The sequence below is a fragment of the Vigna umbellata genome, chromosome 4 (genome assembly GCF_029865625.1).
Source record: "Vigna umbellata cultivar VRB3 chromosome 4, Vumbellata_1.0, whole genome shotgun sequence".
NCBI classification, from domain to species: Eukaryota; Viridiplantae; Streptophyta; class Magnoliopsida; order Fabales; family Fabaceae; genus Vigna; species Vigna umbellata.
In genome coordinates, this window is record NC_142168.1 from 9616243 (window position 1) to 9634987 (window position 18745).

Sequence of the window (18745 nt, forward strand, 5' to 3'; positions counted from 1 at the left end):
TTGAAACATAAAACTTTAATTATTTTTCCAGTTTTCCTACTCAATCATCAACTCAATACTGTTCGACAACACAACTCAACTATATACAGTTCAGAGTTGTTATAGCGAATAACTTCATTTTTCTATTTTTTTCTTACCCTATTTTTATATATATGTTTTGCTTCTCTTTCTTTGGTTAATTGTGTCTGATATTATACTTGTTCTTTACCTAATTTTTTATTTTATTTTCTCCTTTTCTATTCTCTCTTCTGTTTTCTGGTTGCAGTGTTTGATATCTTATGATTTCATTCATGCAATTTTTTCTTTTGCAATTTATAACGTATAACTTATTTTGTGTTATGGTATGCGAATGTAATATCACTTTTTTTTTATTCTTTCAATTATGTATTTTCAACTCTCTTTCTTCTTTCTTTGAAATATATATGTACTCACACTGTCGCACGACTAACAAAGAAACATCTTTTTCAACTATATTAGTTATCTTCTAGAAAATTTTGTATGTATACTTGACTTTTCTTAACCATGTGTACTGTTTTTTAATTTAAAAATATCGTATTACAATGTAATTTTCATTTTAAATTCAGAATATAATTTATAATCTTCAAACATCTATTTATGTGAATATCAATTATATCTTTTAATAAATCTAAACAAACCATTTGTTATAAATTTTATCACAAAATAATTTTTTATCCTATTCATTGACTGATACGTTAATTAATTAATAAATAGGTACAGTAGATTCAATGATTGAAAACTTATGTGTTTCTTTAATAAATAATTAGAAATTTTATATCTTAAAATAACCTTTTTACTATTATTATTATTATTATTATTTCTTAACAACTTTTCTTTTCCTAGAAAACATTATCCTCAAATTATTCCTATACTTCCAAATAATTTATTTTCTCTCTGTCACCTTAATACATATTTTATCTTGTAACTTGGTACTATAAAGTTGATTTTTTTTTATTGTTTAACATATCAAAATATAATTAAGAGTCTCACATTAATTTCCATTATTTTAATATAAATTTTCAACACCATTTTTCTTCTCTTTTCATAAGATGCATTTCACTTACAATCTCAAAATTAGCGAAAAAATTCTATTTAAATCCACAATTCATTTTGTTTTATCTGTATGTATCTTGCCTTCTTAAATGTTTACATGTTTTAATTAGAAAAAACTTTATTTATATATATATATATATATATATATATATATATATATATATATATTTGCTATAAATTTCACTATATAAATATACAGCACACGACATAAGATACCAGCTTCTCGTAGTTTAAGGAATAAACATGTGTCTAAAATAAACGAAATTTGTAAAGTCCAATAATTACAAACAAAGCATTTTGTTCTCTAAGTTTTAGTTTCTCATTAATTTATTCCTCTGTGTGCTACTATATTTGTCGTGTACCGTATTTTGTTGTTTATACTTGTTCTCACATGCCTTTTCTATTTAACATTTTTCTCTGTTTGCTTTCGTCGATGGGATACTAAAGTTTCCAACATCTTTTGTCTTTATGTTAATTATTTTATTAACCCCAATATAACGTTTCATTTTCTTTTTTCTCTCTCATTTATTTCTCCCATCTTTCCTCTCATTTCCTCTTACAGTTTTTCCTTCTGCCTCATTTAAAAAAAAGAAATTCTTTTTAATACACTCTTTTCCGTTGATTAAAAATAAAAATATTATTAAAAACTATAACATTCATTAAAGAAAATTTAAATTTAACTTAATCTTTGTAAAGTAAAATTTACACCTACTTTTTTTTATATATATATATATATTAAATTAATTTTATTTTTAGTCTATGTAAAACTTCTTACAAACACTGAAAAAAAATAATTTAACCAATTAAAGAATATGAAAAATAAAAATAAAATTTGTGTTACTAATTTCTTCTATTAAAAGAAACAGTACTGAGATATGAGCACTGGCCACACACTCACACACAGAACCCAACAATTTAAAGGCCCAGGGAGGCACTATGAAAATGATTGATTCCATTGTCTCTTCTGCTTCTTTCTTACTCCACAAATTGGCTCAAAAAACGTTTCAAAAGTTAGGCACCATCCTATATTGGTCACGAGTCATGAGTTGTCCCATTCCAGTACACCAAATATGGGTAAAAATATATGTTGCAGACAAAAAAATAACACTAATGAGAGTAACGTGGCATATTCTGAATGATGGAACAACTCATAGTGCAATTGCTCCTAAGTCCCAAATTGCCTTACACCACTATGTAAACAGTTTCCATAATTATTGTCTCTAAGCATAATTACATAATTAAAAAGTTAAACGCTTTTACCAAAAAATATTGTCTAATCATATACATATAGACTTTAAAAAAATGGAGAACAAATATATGCTATATAGGTTAAGTCATCATCTAATTATAATATTTATTTTGTTACATAATCTTTTTTGAAAAAAATTGTGGTTATCCAATAATTAGATCGATCGATATATGAGTTATCTATTATTCATAATTCTTTGTTGAGTGACGAGCGATTCAACAATATTAAATGCTTGTATTTACATCGTTCAATCATTTTATATAAAAGCTAAATTAATTAATAAAACCATTATTTTTTTATCATGTGTATTAAACTTCTAAACTTCACTTAAGTTTATTTTTTTTATATAGTTTTTAGTTCAGACAATTTACAACGGTTGTTGGTATGTGGTACACTAATAACATTTGTTGGTATTATAAATAGTATTCGAGAAAACAAAATAATGTAATGAAGTAGTCTATTAATTAGTTGTGTGTGTACAAAATATAATATAAGAGGTTGTGTACGAAGATAAGCTACCAACAATGGGTATTAATTTATTAACAAGCGTAACACTTGATTATGGTTTTGATTTAATGATTGAGATATTTGATATATAAATCTTGGGGAAAAAGAAGATTATCTTGTGTGAAATAATTCAGAGTGCAAAAATAAAGTCAAACAAATAAGAGGAAAGTAGATATTGTAAGTTGTAACTAGGAAGTGCTCTTCTCAAAAAAGCAAAAACATAAAGAAATGGCTGTCACTTTCTCTCTCCTGCCCGCACTGCCCGGCTGCCAACTTTCACATTTGAAGCCTACCCGGCCGGCCCGTTGTTGAAAAACTCTCTCTTTCACATGCAGTTTCCCATTGCCTCTCTCCTCCACCACCTACACCCCTTCTGGACTGATTTTCAGAACTGGTTTTGTGTGTGTTTGTTTTTTACCCATTTATCTGTGTACTTGTGTTGATCCTTTTGTTCTGATTCACTACAGTGATGTTCTTCTTTTAGTTCTGTTGATTGTGACTGTGATCACGGTCGTGATCATCATATGGGTTGCAGAGTCTTCAATTATTGGAAGTGGGTTTGCTTGAACAGGCTTTTTATTTCCGTTTTTCCTTTTTGAATCCTAAAGTCGGAAACTTGTGGGGACTTTGAGCATGAAAAGCTCTTTCTAAGACTTTGTGGAAGATGGGGTTTGGGAATAATGCAATTCAAGCAGGGAGTTTGGATGTGGGGAAGTCAAAGGTAAAGATGCAAAAGGCTGGTGCAGACAAGGAAATTGGGTGCTGTGTTAAATTCTGTTTCATTGGGAGCTGTATACCTTCAAGATCAAAGGTTGATACTTCCATAAGTGGCACTAGTGCTAACAGTGGTAATTTTCTTTCCTTGTTCATACGCTTCTGTTCTTTAGTTCCAGGAAATTATTTCAATTTGACATTATTTTTGGGTGAAAATAAATCATGTTTATCTTTGGCTGAATCCATCCTTTTTTCTCTCCGATTTTTTTGAAACAATATAACTTCTGTGAGTTGATTAAGGTAATATTATGTCTGACGTGCTTCAACTCATGGATGTAGTTGAAGAGCTGCCTAATTTTCTTGCAAACAATTGAGCTTCAAAACAATTATATGGTGTGCATTACCGTTGAAAAATTGCATGATTTTTCTGTAAACAGTACAGTAGCACTATCTCGGTTTGATCTTGTCCATAAGTAAGGCTGAGGAACTTATCTACTTAATTCTTTTGACAATTTAATAGCAACTTGAGGTTCTTGGGTGGTAAGGGTGGGGTGAGATTTCAGCGAAGGTTTTTCAAAATTCACAGATTCATCTTAACAAAAAAAATATATCATGATTTGAAACTTAGTATAATGAAAGTGTAGTTTTTTTCATTGCCATGGACAAAACCATTATTGCATGATCGTTTTAGCACAGTTCCTGCGTTTGAATTTAGTTAGTGTACAAAGTTATTATCCTGTAATGAACTTGCACACTGTGTGGGGGCACATCAGGGTGTCAGATTCTGAAGAAGTGATAATTTAATTTATGAATTTTTTAAGCAGTGGAAAAAACATCTGCATATGAGAAAAACAAGAAGGAAACAAATGCTCTTCCAGGGTCCTCTACAACAACCAGTAATGCAGAAAGTATCCCTTCCACCCCAAAATTCAGTGAGGAGTTGAAGGTTTCTTCTCGTTTGAGAAAATTTACATTCAATGAGCTTAAGTTGGCCACTAGGAATTTCAGACCAGAGAGTCTTCTTGGTGAAGGAGGGTTTGGATGTGTTTTCAAGGGTTGGATCGAAGAAAATGGTACTGCACCTGTGAAACCTGGTACCGGGCTTACTGTAGCTGTGAAAACTCTCAACCATGATGGGCTTCAGGGTCACAAAGAGTGGCTTGTATAAACTTATATACTCTTCTCAATGTTTTCCTTCTATGACTTTTTCTCTTACTATTCTCTTTGTTAACATTTTCCCTATTTTTTCTCCCTTCTCAGGCAGAGTTAGACATTCTTGGTGACCTCGTCCATCCGAATCTGGTCAAATTGGTTGGTTTCTGTATTGAAGATGACCAAAGATTGTTGGTCTATGAATGCATGCCCCGTGGAAGTTTGGAGAACCACCTCTTCAGAAGTATGCATTGGACTCGTTTTGTTTCTAATCATGTCTTCGCGACTGCTTGTTTAAATCTGTTTTCACTTGTTTCTGCAGCAAATTTGGATGTTCTTCACACAAATTAAATCAACATTATCAAAACTACTAAATAAAGTTTACATTATTTCTGTATTAACCATTTGAAGTACTGCCTTCTTTTTCTTACACTATTTGATTCAATAGTAATTCTTGGAGTCCTAGATTAATAGTGAATACACAGGAGTTTATGCTCAAAGAAAATGTAAACCAGAACAAAAGATTCTCTTTCTATAGCACATTATTCTTTCTGGTTTTTGTATGCTCTTTTTATGCATAAGGAAGTTCATTGTTTTCTGGTAACAACCATGATTTGTGCAGAAGGGTCGTTGCCTCTTCCTTGGTCTATCAGAATGAAAATTGCACTTGGTGCTGCAAAAGGTCTTTCTTTTCTCCATGAAGAAGCTCAGCGACCTGTAATATATCGTGATTTTAAGACATCTAATATTCTGTTGGATGCGGTATGTGAATTGATCAGAAAAGGAAGTTGTTTATTATTTGCTATGTACATCCAACATAAAAAATCTAAAAGCCGAATTATTGTTAGGAATACAATGCAAAGCTCTCTGATTTTGGACTCGCCAAAGATGGTCCTGAAGGGGAAAAGACACACATATCAACAAGAGTCATGGGAACATATGGTTATGCAGCTCCTGAGTATGTGATGACTGGTGAGTTTCCCTTTCTATTTTTTGTTTTTCATTGATTTTAGACTTCACTGCATGATTTAGGCTCTAGATTGCTAATGACATATGGGACTGTGTATAATATTGGCCTCTAGCTGTCTTTTTTTTTTGTTTTCCTGGAATGAAATATGTAGTCGACTGCTTTTGTTGAACTAAAATTATTCTTAAGCTAAATATCAGTTTATTACAAGTTCTCCAGCTTGTCATAAATAAGCTTCTTTCTTCCCAGAAAAAAAGCTAGATTTTTTTTTGCTAGTAAAGTGTTGAAATAATAGATGGGAAATATTTGCAAATTGCTTATAGAATGGACTTATGTTGTTGAGTTTCAAACAGCTTAAGCTTTTGGAATAGTATGGTTCTTGACATGGACATTGGAAAAATGTTTAGGCATCAACTAATCATGCGTATCAAAACCAAATACATGCTTCATCTTTAAAAGCAGGGAAAGGTGACCAGATGACATTAAAACTTTCTACTTGTTCTGCACATATTATAAATATTCCTTTGAACTGCTTCCTTTTTATCCAATCAAGCTGTTATAATGACAACAAATATGTAGGAAAAATTCATGATGTTTTCCCATGATAACTTGGAAACTTTAACTGATACCCTCTATTGCATAGCTTTTCACTTGCACAGTTTCAGTCTTGACCTTAACTGTGAATTCTATTAGGACACTTGACATCAAAAAGTGATGTCTATAGTTTTGGAGTAGTACTGCTGGAAATGCTGACCGGCCGGCGATCCATCGATAAGAACAGACCAAATGGGGAACACAATCTTGTGGAGTGGGCAAGGCCTGTGCTTGGCGACAGGAGGATGTTACTACGGATCATTGATCCTCGCCTTGAAGGTCACTTCTCTGTTAAAGGGGCACAGAAGGCTGCACAGCTGGCTGCTCAATGCCTTTGCCGTGATCCAAAATCCAGACCTATGATGAGTGATGTAGTTCATGCTCTGAAGCATTTGCAAAACCTCAAGGATATGGCCATCTCAACTTATCATTTCCAAGTTGCACGAGTGGATCGAACCATGTCCATGCCAACTTCTAAAAATGGTATGCAAGCACAGTTAACAATAACAAGGAAGGGTCAAGCTGCAAGGTCCTTGTCAAGTCCAAAAGGCCCTCATGGTTCTCCTTATCATCATTATATCAAGTCTCCAAAACCAAATGGATAATGATATCACGGTTGTGTCTTTGATTTGCTTTTCTATTCATTCAGTTTCCTCAAGTTAGGCTATCAGCTGAACAGAAACTGTTTGTGTTTTTAAAAATGCTCTGAAATTTGAGGAATCATTAGAGTTTTCTGACCTTATATTGTCTCAAATAAGGTGGGGGATGGTGGGGACCATGATACAGTTTCCTGGACTACAAAGTTTAGTGGGGATTGAATTGACCAAACTTGAAGAGAAAACTATACAGTTTTCACATGGATAATTTGTTACTGTGAAGTTGCTATACTTTTTCTACCATTTCACAGGCTTTCTTCTGCCTTTCAGAATGTATTTTTGTAAAGAAAACAGGATGGTGGTGTTAACTCATGTTATTCATAGAGATTTTCACATACTAATTCGTCAATATACTTTCAGTTAATACTTATCAGTGTAATTAAGTGTTGTACTAAATATGCTACAGTTTGGAATTTCAACCACTTAAAAGGTTCTCAGCTTTCTTCTTTTGTCATATGTTGCTTATATTCTGTGTTAAATGAGTTGTTCAGAGAAAGAACATTGTTGCTTTTTCATGCAGATTCTGTGTTTTTCAATTGTTATATCAAGCATGCTACGTGTATCATTTACAAGCATTTGGAACATAATATTTAATACCATGTTATCACTTGAGAAAAACATGCAATTGTTTTTAAGGTAATGTGATCACTTATTTCTAGCAGGTTGGGAAAGTTTTTCATAAAAGAAAGTTATTCTGTTAAAAATTAATCGCTAATTTCAGATCGATAATAAATATAAATTTAAGCGTAGAAATTCTTGATGAAAAATAACGACTTTAAAAAAGAGAAAAATAAAAATGAAATAACTTCTTGATGAGTTAAATTTTAGAAATTCTTCCGTATAATTTGTAAAGTTCTATTTTTAATTTGTATATAAATTAATTTTAATTTATAGAAAAGCTATTTTTTTTCATACTTTATAAAAAGAAATTTATGAAAAAGTTCGTCTAAATATATCCCGAGTTGATTGCACTTAATTTTTTAATAGAAAAATATATAAATGCCCTTTATTCTTTTGGTGTATAATTAGTGAAAGAAAAGAATAAAAAACAAAGAAAAGAATTGGTAAAAGTAATAGAAAACAGATAGAAATATAAAAAGTACAAATAAAATAAAAGAGAAGTTAAATATATTAAAATAGTAAGCAATTTTTTAAATAAAGGTTCAAAATAACACATTTATTAAATCGGTTCAAAATACTTTATCTGTCTCACACCTTTATTACAAAGTCTCAATTTTTTTCTTACACGGAAGGTTATTTCATTCCATTGTTAAAATTCTCTTCAGCAACGCTTCTTTTTCTTGACTTTTTGTTATGTTCGAAAGAGACAAAAAAAATAATAACGTTGGTTTGTTTTTTCTTACTTTCTCGCATTAGCAAAAGTAACAATGTATATAATATTAACATACGTACATACACATACATACATATAATATATATATAATAATATATATATATATATATATATATATATATATATATATATAAATTGTATTTTTATTATATGGATTTTTTTTTGATGAATTTTGATTGTATTATATTATATTGGAAAGGTGTATACACTTTTGTTATTGTATCGTAGGTAGTTCTTAAATTCTCAATAAAAATATTTAACATAAATATTACTTTCCTTTCTTTCTTCACCACATCAGCAATTATATTTTTCTCCTATATTTCTTTTCAATACACTTCAAACAAAGAGTAAACATTATTATTCAAAAATTTGTCTAGGATTATATTTTCTTATAAAAATAGCCATTGGTAATTATATTTATACCAATAATAGATTCCTGCTTCAATGATCCAAAGTATAATTTAATAAAATATTTACCCTACATTGAAATGAATTTTGTGCACATAAAGTATATTAATGTTTCTTTTTATCTTCAATGTATTCATTTTTTCCAATTTTTAGTCATAACTTTTGGAAAAATAAATAAAATAATAATAAATATGTTCTAGTCTAGAGTTGTGATTTTAAACCAGAGAAAAAAAATAGATTAAATAGTATTTTAAATCAAAAAAAACCCAAACACCTAAATCTTGGTTTTGCTTTTCTATTTATAAACATTTAAGTTTCAAATTATTAAAAAGTGAGATTTAAATCTAACTCAATGCTACATATTGGCCTAGTCTCTAGTCAACGTGAAACTTTCAACATAGGATAGATTCTAATCATAGTTCTCATATTATGTTAAGAAGTGAATTTTAAACCTAATTTAACTCCACAAAACAAACTTATAAGGTGAGATTCACATCCACTTATATACTCTAAATATGTCTAATTTATAGTCGATATGAGGCTCTCAATACAAATCATATATCTATAAAATATAAAGATGATATAAACATTTTTATTTTCTGCTATAATGTCTCCTGACTATTACTTCATGTATCATATCTCAACATCCTATCATTTCGGAATTCATTTTTCAGAACACATTAAACCAAATTTGGAAAATTTTTTCCGGTAGACAGTCATCCCACTTCTATTACCGAAATAATTTTCGAGAGGCTTTTATGGGTGCAGCAAGAAATTTGATATGGTGCTGGAAGTCCTTGCCTTATAAGATTATAAGATTTGTTAGCTAAATCATAATTTTCTATGAGACTTAGACCTAATATCCAATTAGTAATGACAAGAGGTTCAATAAATAATAACAGCAGATCGAATCAAACACGAGCATTGCATATCTGTCACAAAAAAAAAAAAAAATCTATTATCTGTTATATATCCTCACATATTTTAAAAAACCCTGTGATTATTCATGATGTTTGCAAATATTTAAAAAATATATATATTTTATAAATTTTTAAATTTTTAAAATAAAATTTAAATAAAAATTATAAAAAAATATATAAAATAAAATATAAACTAAATTAAATATAAATTTAATTTAATAAATAGATATTAAAATATTCACGATAATAAATACTTGTCAACTATCCAATATTAATTTTATATGCAAATACCCATGAATATAATTATTTTAGAATGGTACAAATTTTATGTATATCACATAATGAATATTTTAAAAACTACATAAGAGAATTCCTTAAATAATTGATAAATATTTGATTACATTTATATTATCTTTAACTTCATATAAATTTTAAACACGGATATTGAATAGTATTAATTTAATTTATAACATTAAATGTTTAATTAATAATACATTTACATTTCATATGTTAAAACTCTTTTTATTAATAAATTACCTACATTGCCAGGACCCTTAAATTCAGCAGCAAAGTGGGATCCAGATGGGTGCATTGGATTGGACCGAGTGGATTTTGACGGTAGGATATAATTAACTTTTTCAAAAATCTCGAGCCATTTCCTGCATGCACTTTCTTCTCCAAAAGTTTCTGAGTTTCAGTTTTCTCCTCCTTCTCTCTAAACTTTTTTTCTTTCTTTCTACAAATTCTTATCTTTTCCTTCTTTCGATCATCATTCAGGCAACACTTAAGTATTCTTAGTGTCAAGCTCTCTCTTTTAAACAGATCAAGTTACTGTTTTGGAATTGGTAAGTTAAATTCTTTTGTCCTTTGAAGTTCTACATTTTCTGTTACATGCAAGCACTGTTCAACTTGCATGTGTCCATCAACTACTCTTCTGAGTCTAATTCTTAGTTTTGGGTTGGATGGATGTTGTTTTCTCTATTTTGAATGATTGCATGTGGGATAGCCATTTCAGTGAGAGGTCTTTCTTTGGTTCGGTCAAAGAGATAAGGGAAGCTTGTAATTTAATTATGATTCTCTATTTTGAATGATTGCATGTTTGAATGATGTTTTGTTTAGTTATTTGGTTGATTATCGATGTTATTGTATGTTCGTCTGTATGTGTTGATGATTAATAAATGGTGCGAACTGGGTAGAAATGGAACTTGATCATGATTCTGCAGTATTTGTGCAGAATTATTAATTGTCACCGAGAGTCATTTGCGGTTTCTCTTGGTGTGTTCGGTCTTAACTGAATTCTCATTCTATGGAGAATTTTAGTTAATGACTGATCGGTCTTCTATTAGTATATTTGAAAATAAGTCTTCGGTCTAAGTATAATTTTCTATTTCTACTTGGTAATCAGACTAGTTAAGGTACTCAATATAATTTAAATATTAGATACTATATTTATCCTCAGTTATAAATAAGTGTTTCATAGTTGTGCGGTCGAATCTATTTATTTATTTTATATAAGCTCAGTAGTGCTCGGTTTTGTACTAGTACTTGGTCTCAATAGTGCTCGGTCTTGTACTAGCACTCGGTCTCAGTAGTGCTCGGTCTTGTACCAGCACTCGGTTTCAGTAGTGCTCGGTCTTGTACTAGCACTCGGTCTCAATAGTGCTCAGTCTTGTACTAGCACTCGGTCTGTATTGGTGTTCGGTTTAAATTCTAAGTGTTCGGCCTAAGCTGATAGTATTCGGCCTAAGCCAATAATGATCGATCTAAGGCAATAGTATTTGTTCTAACTCATAAGGGTTCGGTCTAAGATTTAAGTCCTCGAGTTTAATTTTAGTATTTGGTTGTTCTAGTGTTCGACCCTAAAATTATGTTCGGCTCATGCTTGAGTCTTGCTCTTTAAATGACTGTTCGATCATGTTCACATATGGGGAGGGTTTTACCGTCCAGTCTTGTTCATAAGATTTGTTGATCTTTTCGTTCGGTCGTGCTCAAGGGTGATGTTTGTTTTACTGTTCGGTTTGACGTTATTTAAATGTGTTATGGATGAGGAAATATGTTGGTAATGAGGTATGGTATTTATAATGTGATATGAAAGAGAATTCCAAGGAGGAATGTCTCAGTGGTGGTTTCAATGTGGTGAAAGTATGAATATGGTCAGACTAAGCTGGCGTTCATCCTGACATTCTAATGGAGTCTCAAGTAGAGAATGGTGGCGCACTTGGTGAGAATAGCAGGAGGCTTGGTTGCGTATAGCTTGGGGTTCTAGCTATCAGACTAAACTCATGTGTAGTTTGCGGTTTCCAGCTACAGTGAGGGATGAAGGGCTAACCTCGTGTGGCGGCTTGGGTTTCCAACTATGGTATTCATGAGGTTTCCAGCTTACCTTTCCACGAGTGCAAGAACGATCGTAGCTACATATTCATACAATCCGGACAGTCAGAGTAAAAGTGGTCGGTTATAACATGCTTGTATGATTTCTGTAGATGTATGATTGTATTATATGTTTGTATGAATTGTATGTTTACATAGTTAATTAAATTACACTTGCTTACCCTTATTTTTCTGTCTGGTCATGTTGTCGTTTGGTCGTCTTTGTCATTACAATGATCACCCTTTGGGTGTGAGCAGAAGGTGAGGAGTGTTCTCTGGAGCAGGCGCTAGCAGAAGAGGATGGTTTCCGTTAAGAGTAAGACCGTTCGGTCTTGTGCTTATTTTTGTTAACGTTCGGTTGATACACTTCTTGTATTACCGATCGGTATGCTCTTATGGTTTGTATGAGTAAAGTTTTAATTTATGGTTATTTTAGGATAACTGTAAGTTAGCTTTATTTCCTGTAACTGTTCTATTTTATTATAAATGTAAGAACTCTTAAATATAGTTTACAGCTATAATTTTTTTTTGGGATGTTACAAAAGGTGAATATACTGAAGATAAATAAACTATATATTCATAAATCCATGAGACATGTATTACTATGAATTATAAATGTAAAACGGATTGCATCATTGAAATTTAAAGTCATTTAAAAACCATTACATTATAAACGAAAATCTTCACTAAACACATTGTTTTGGCCTCGCCCTCATAAAAATTTTAGGATAATGTGTTTGCATCTGTAATGCCATGGCTGATAAAGCAGTGATGCCTTCTATAGGCTGACCAGCACAAGGGAACGAATCCAATCAACTGATTTTGATGGTACTTACTACACAGTAGAATGATTCTTCTTCAATGTGCATAAATTCTGTTATAAAAATGCTACATCCTTTTTTATTGTGCTTTAAGTTATTATAGCATTAATGATCATTGATTGGGTTGCTGCCTTTGAGCAGATAAATGAGATAAGTTTGAAAAGTGTTATCTGGTTCCATTAGCTCGTATTTATCATTCTTTTAGTAAAATATTGTCTATAAAATCATAAGAGCCTGAAAAAGTATTACTCCTTGTAAATTGTTTAGAGATTAATAAATTAAATCAAGCTTAACGTTTTATGGCATGTCTTACGTCATTGCTATTTCCATCTCTTTACATTGGAGATGAGTAGCATAAGTATTTGTGTTTTGGAAACCTCATTTACTCCTAACTTCTCCGACAAATTAACCTTGAGAGGGTTCGTGGTGCTGGAAAGCAACGTTATTGCAACACACAACACAACAGATTTTGATATCTCCTTTTCAATGACACTCATCACAACAACTTCTATCACGATTTGTTTATCTTTCTCCGAGAGAAAAATTAAGTTAAAAATGGGTTGTACCATGCAGAATCGTAAGCTGTAGTTTCAAGGGCTCAAAAGTAGTATTAAAACCATATTTCGAAATAAATTAATGAGTTTGCACTCAGTTAGAGAAAAATATAATTTGAAAACAAACATTGAAACATCTCACGGCTATAAAGGAATTCATGAATAAAGCATAAAGGGGAATATCTATCCCTAGCATCAACGTATTTTATCTAAAGACGCAAAACTGCAACAAAGCAAGTGGAAGAAAAACCAACCAAATATTCATAAAGAGGATATGAAAATGCAAGGGACGATTGCAAAAAATATCCATCAATCAGAAGATATAAAATTTCGCATGTCAAAACCTCGATAGAGTACCAATCCTCATGCAACAAAAGAGGCTTGCTGAGCTTTGGGCAGTCACAGTTGGTTTATAGAAAACCTATTTTATTTTTACAAGGTCGAATTGCTCAGACATGAACACTTCTTACCCAAAAAGAGAACCAACTTAAAGAAAATGATTGTCTGACAGACTAAGCTTCCTAACACCTATTTCAATGCTCTTGCCAGGATGGATAAAAATTCTTAGGGCTTGAGAACCAAACTCAATCCAACCTTGGCACTCTTTTCAATGGCCTTGGTGTCTACCTCACCAGAAATTGTAAAGAATGATTTGGGACGCCACTCGTGCTGGATGAGAGCACTTGTCTTACCAAAGTTGTTAACACGTGCCTTCAATGTGGTCAATGGATCCAATGCATGTTGGGTACCAAGAGTGAGAGTGTTCTCATTAGTTGAGAAACGATGAGTGACCTCAGCACCAACAGCAGTGTTGGTCAAGGGGTTAACTACATGATAATATGCAGCATTCAGAGCATCACCTTTGTCATTCCTGCACACAAGAACTCACCACATCACCAAAAAGTTCATTCGAAATCAGTAGTATGATACAAGCACAGGCAGGCCTAAGGAATAGTTTGGACAAGCATATGCAACCAGGCAGAACTCGGGAAAAGGGGAAGTAGAAAACTGAAAATAACAAAAAATGCATCTATAATGGAACCTCGAAAGGTTCACCAGTCGACCCTAGAGCCTTGAACCAAACAAAGTAAACAATGCATTTTTTCTAGATGCATACTGTTAACACTTTGAGTAGCTACTGTTACTTACAGAGTCAACGAGGCAATCAAGTCATCCTTAGTGAAGCTCAATCCAGCATTGGATTTGGTTAACTCCCCAATTTTGGTGTCAAAAGAAAGATCAGCACCAAGAGCAAGAACATTGGTTCCTACAACACCAGAGAAGTTAACAATCGGGTTCGCTGTCAACCCAACACTGGTGCTTATTCCAGCATAGTCATGCAAGTACTGAAGTTCCACCTGTTACATTAAGACAATGAAAATTTCAGCTTGAGTTTAAGGTTTTTGAAAGCTTGTTATGCAAAAATGCTTTGACTATCTTACCTTTCCAGACCTCTGGTCAGGAACTTTGAAGTTAAAGATAGCCTTAAGACCAGGAGCAGGTTCATTGACAGTGACAGTTGTGAAGAGCTGCAATGCACACATTAACCAACATTAGCAAAATGGATACAAGAATATAGAAGTCATAAATAGATGAAAGCATGAACTTCCATTCAACATGGTTCATGAAAGATTAACCTTTTGCCTTAAATTAATGTATGCGCGTGGTAAAAAAACAGTTGGACTAAAATTATTGAAAAAGTTGAACAGGAAAGATTTTAATCCAATTTTGAAAAGGAGTTCTATGAAGAACAAAATAATTGTTGATGGGAAAAAAACTACACACAATATCCTAAAAATATAATATACAACAAATAGAATTTTCTGGAAACGCACCCCCCAAGGGCAGTAGAACAAACATGTAATACCAATCACAAAACTTGATTGATAATTCCCTACATGGTATATAAATCAGAAGCACAGGAGACCAGATATCACTTAAAAAGAGAAAAGAATCAACAAATATCCAAACAAGAATATTGAACTTACATTAGAATCTGTATCAACTTTGATATCAGTAGTGATGTTTTTGTTCTTCAACTGTGTGTTGACATCAGCCACAAAAAGTTCACCTTTCCTAGTACCTGATGACGTAATAGCCTGAAGCAGAAGACAAAAAATAAATCAGAACGCTAACAGTGGTTAAAATGACACTGCCATAATGTGAATATCACAATTTTATCAGATGTGCTTCACAGGATTAGTTTAAAGTATGCTTCTGCAACTGATATACTACTTGAATCAACATCCATCCACCTCATCTAAAGTATCCACTTTGATATCAGTAGTGATGTTTAAAATGACACTGCCATAATGTGAATATCACAATTTTATCAGATGTGCTTCACAGGATTAGTTTAAAGTATGCTTCTGCAACTGATATACTACTTGAATCAACATCCATCCACCTCATCTAAAGTATCCACATTGCAAGGTATACATGACAGTCCATACTTCCTTATTGAATACACGACCATAATGCATCAACTTCCATGATGAATATTAAGACATGGTACGAAGTATTCAAAAGTAAATTACGAGAGAAAACAAAGCAGGCAGACAAGGCACACAAAATTTTAAGGCAACATGCCAGATCCCAAAGTAGCCTGCCTTTATCAATTAACCAAAACAACGGGTAGGCAACATAAATCACCATAAAACAAAAGGGATGTCAAATACAAAAAAGAAAATAGGGAAATGGTTATCTCTTTTTTGTAAACAAGCGGTCCGTGTGGACTTGGATGAGAAGAGCAGAGAGATAACAGCTAAAAGCTGCATCACAAGTGCAAAACAGAGAGTGCCCACAGCTTAAAGAAAAAAAATGGTAGATGTGCAATGGGGTTGGTTAGTTGAGTGAAAAACAGAGGGGTCGTGTGAATGAAATCAAAAGCCAATCAAGAAGGCTGGTTCCCTGGTTTGCAGCATTACACTGAAAACTTTCATAAAAACCCTAAGAAAAGTAAAAAATCAAATTATGCACGGCAAAAAACGTTCATTGCTCCACTTTTGATGCAAAAATTGTCACTCCGCCCACTGTTGACTTGCATACGCAAGCTTGACATTACATACAAACTCCACACGTTTACATAAAATGAAGTAAATCAGGAAAATCTAATAAAATTCTAAAAGTGGTTAAAGCATAAATTTGCGTTTTGTTGATGGCATATTACATTAAATTACAAAAATCCAATCGGTGCATCCAGATTATTTCCATCACGGTGCTATAGGAACAGCCATCGAAAATAAAAGCTCATGCAAAACTACAACCCAATCAGTAAATGAAGAAAATGAAAATGGTAGAGAAGAAACTAATGAAAACAACTAAAGTGAAAAATCACAACAAATCAAGCAAGCTATTGTTTTCATTTTAAAATAAAAGGATACGCTTGTTTGGATTATCTATTCTTCCATTCTTTTTTAAAAAAAAAAACCTTATAACCAAAATGCTGCTAAATACTTCCAGCCAAAAAAACAACCCAGTTTGTTTTATCATTAAGAAAATTCAACACTATGCAGTTGAATGAAAAACAAAATGGCCAAAACAGAACACAAACCCATTTCTTTCCTTTTTGAAAAACGAAATTCATGACAAAGATTTCTTGCTGTCAAGATATAGATAGAACACATAAATCTTCCAACAAAACCAACCAGCCACTAGCTAAATAGAACATCCAATAACAAACCCAACAGCAAAAAGAATACCCATTCCATGCATTGTGTCCGTGCTGCAAAAATTGAAGGACTAAAAATAAAAGGACACTCACAACTCCGGTGGGCGAGTAGGTGGTGACGGTGAACTTCTGGTCACTCTGGTAGTCCTTGAACAACAGATCTACAAAAAACAAACAAAAGCAATTACAAGATTCATCAAAAATCATCATTTTTTGACGGTCGGAAAAGAATCTCTCGCCCCCCCAAATCCGAATTCGGAATTCAAGAAGACATAGAGTGAGAGAGAAGGAAAGAAAGTACCCCTGGCCTTCTTGCCGATATCAGAGTAGAGACCGGGACCCTTTGCCATGGCTTTGATTCGGAGAAAATGGGGATCTCGAGAAATTTTGTGGAGGAAGAACGCAGAGTGTTTTGTCTGTCTGTGAAACCCAAACACTGTCTTTTGCCAATTAAATAAATACCTCAAAACCCTAATTTTCAGCTTTTTTTTCCAAGACTTATTTTCTTGAAATCTTGAAGGCTACTCCACCGTTTGATCTCAAAACGTTTTCTTTTTCCTTTATGGAATTATTTTAAATACATTATTATGGAATTTTTCACTCCTTTATACATTAGTAATAACAATAATAAAACAATTGTAATAATAAAAAATAAAGTAATAATAATATAAATAAAAGTAATGATAATAATAAATAATAATTCGCACTTGTCTTAAATTTTTTGAAAATAAAAAATATTTCAAAGATACTATATCGTATATAAAACTATATTACAAAACTTAATTTGAAGATACTGTCAATAAAGTTTCTGTATGTAAGAACAATAGTAATTATTAATTATGTCCAAATAAATAAACATATAGACGTGCAACAAAAACACAAAACAAGTTCAACGATGGAATAATTAAACGAATAAGGAAATTTCACATATGTAATTACATTATTATTTTAACATGGAGTTTCTTTTATCGGCATTTTTAATAAGTGTTCGTTTAATTAGTTTTTTTTTCTTTCAGTGATGTTTTTCTATTCACTAAACGCAAAAATTAAAACTTTCCATAAATAATTGAGCCAAAATATATTTGAAATTAATGTAATGTTAATTTTAAGATCAAATTGCACTTATCTTTCTTTAATATCTTACATTTTCTTTAAATATAGTTATTTCCTTTAAGTTTTAATAAAATAATATTTAACATAATTTTAAAAAGAAATAACTATATTGTTTTCCTATTTTTAATTCTATTTTGTTACTCTTAAAAAAAATAGATTAGATTTTAAATATTTCTCATAGAGTCATAAATTTTTAAAAAAACAAAATGAAATAGCTATGGAAATTTATATTTTTAAAATTTTTGGATACATTTTTAAGAAAAAAATTGTATTTGAAATTACATTACAGTTAAAAGGTTAAGTGTAATAAATATATTGATATGTTATGATATTCGTAGTAAAACGATTATTTATAATTCAATTACGAAATGTATATAACTTTAAAAATACTTACTTTTATCTCTTTAGAATGAAAAAATAAATAAAATAAAAATGGAAACAAATTTAAAATAATAAATTATAAACATTGGGAAAAAAGAGTGAATTATTAAAATTAATTTTGATACAGTATTTTAATTATCAAAGAGAAACAACATATCTCTCAAAATTGTAATGATCATGAAATTCATGAGAACTTCCTACTCTCCTTGTATAAAGGGAAGAAATGGTCACAATAGAAGTTGTT

At 31.5% G+C, this 18745-nt stretch overlaps 2 protein-coding genes across 5 annotated transcripts; one reads left to right on the plus strand and one right to left on the minus strand.

Annotated features, from left to right (window-relative positions):
* The first annotated feature begins 3273 nt into the window (after positions 1–3273).
* On the plus strand, positions 3274–7364 carry LOC124829441 (serine/threonine-protein kinase PBL34-like). Of its 4 annotated transcripts, none has more exons than XM_088114134.1 (6): positions 3274–3675; positions 4363–4703; positions 4802–4937; positions 5316–5455; positions 5542–5665; positions 6354–7364. In XM_088114134.1, the coding sequence occupies exons 1-6, from the start codon at positions 3492–3494 to the stop codon at positions 6857–6859; spliced, it is 1431 nt and encodes a 476-aa protein (XP_087970260.1). In that variant the 5' UTR covers positions 3274–3491; the 3' UTR covers positions 6860–7364. The 4 variants fall into 4 exon arrangements, with proteins under 4 accessions (XP_087970260.1, XP_087970261.1, XP_047158906.1 ...); XM_088114135.1 differs by having other exon boundaries at positions 5319–5455; XM_047302950.2 differs by having other exon boundaries at positions 4366–4703.
* Positions 7365–13642: 6278 nt separating this feature from the next.
* LOC124829442 (outer plastidial membrane protein porin-like) lies at positions 13643–17469 on the minus strand. Its single transcript, XM_047302954.2, has 6 exons — positions 17309–17469; positions 17101–17168; positions 15326–15436; positions 14780–14866; positions 14487–14695; positions 13643–14208 (listed from the first exon to the last, which is right to left on the minus strand). Exons 1-6 carry the CDS (start codon positions 17355–17357, stop codon positions 13902–13904), a joined length of 831 nt encoding a protein of 276 aa, XP_047158910.1. The 5' UTR covers positions 17358–17469; the 3' UTR covers positions 13643–13901.
* Positions 17470–18745: the final 1276 nt, after the last annotated feature.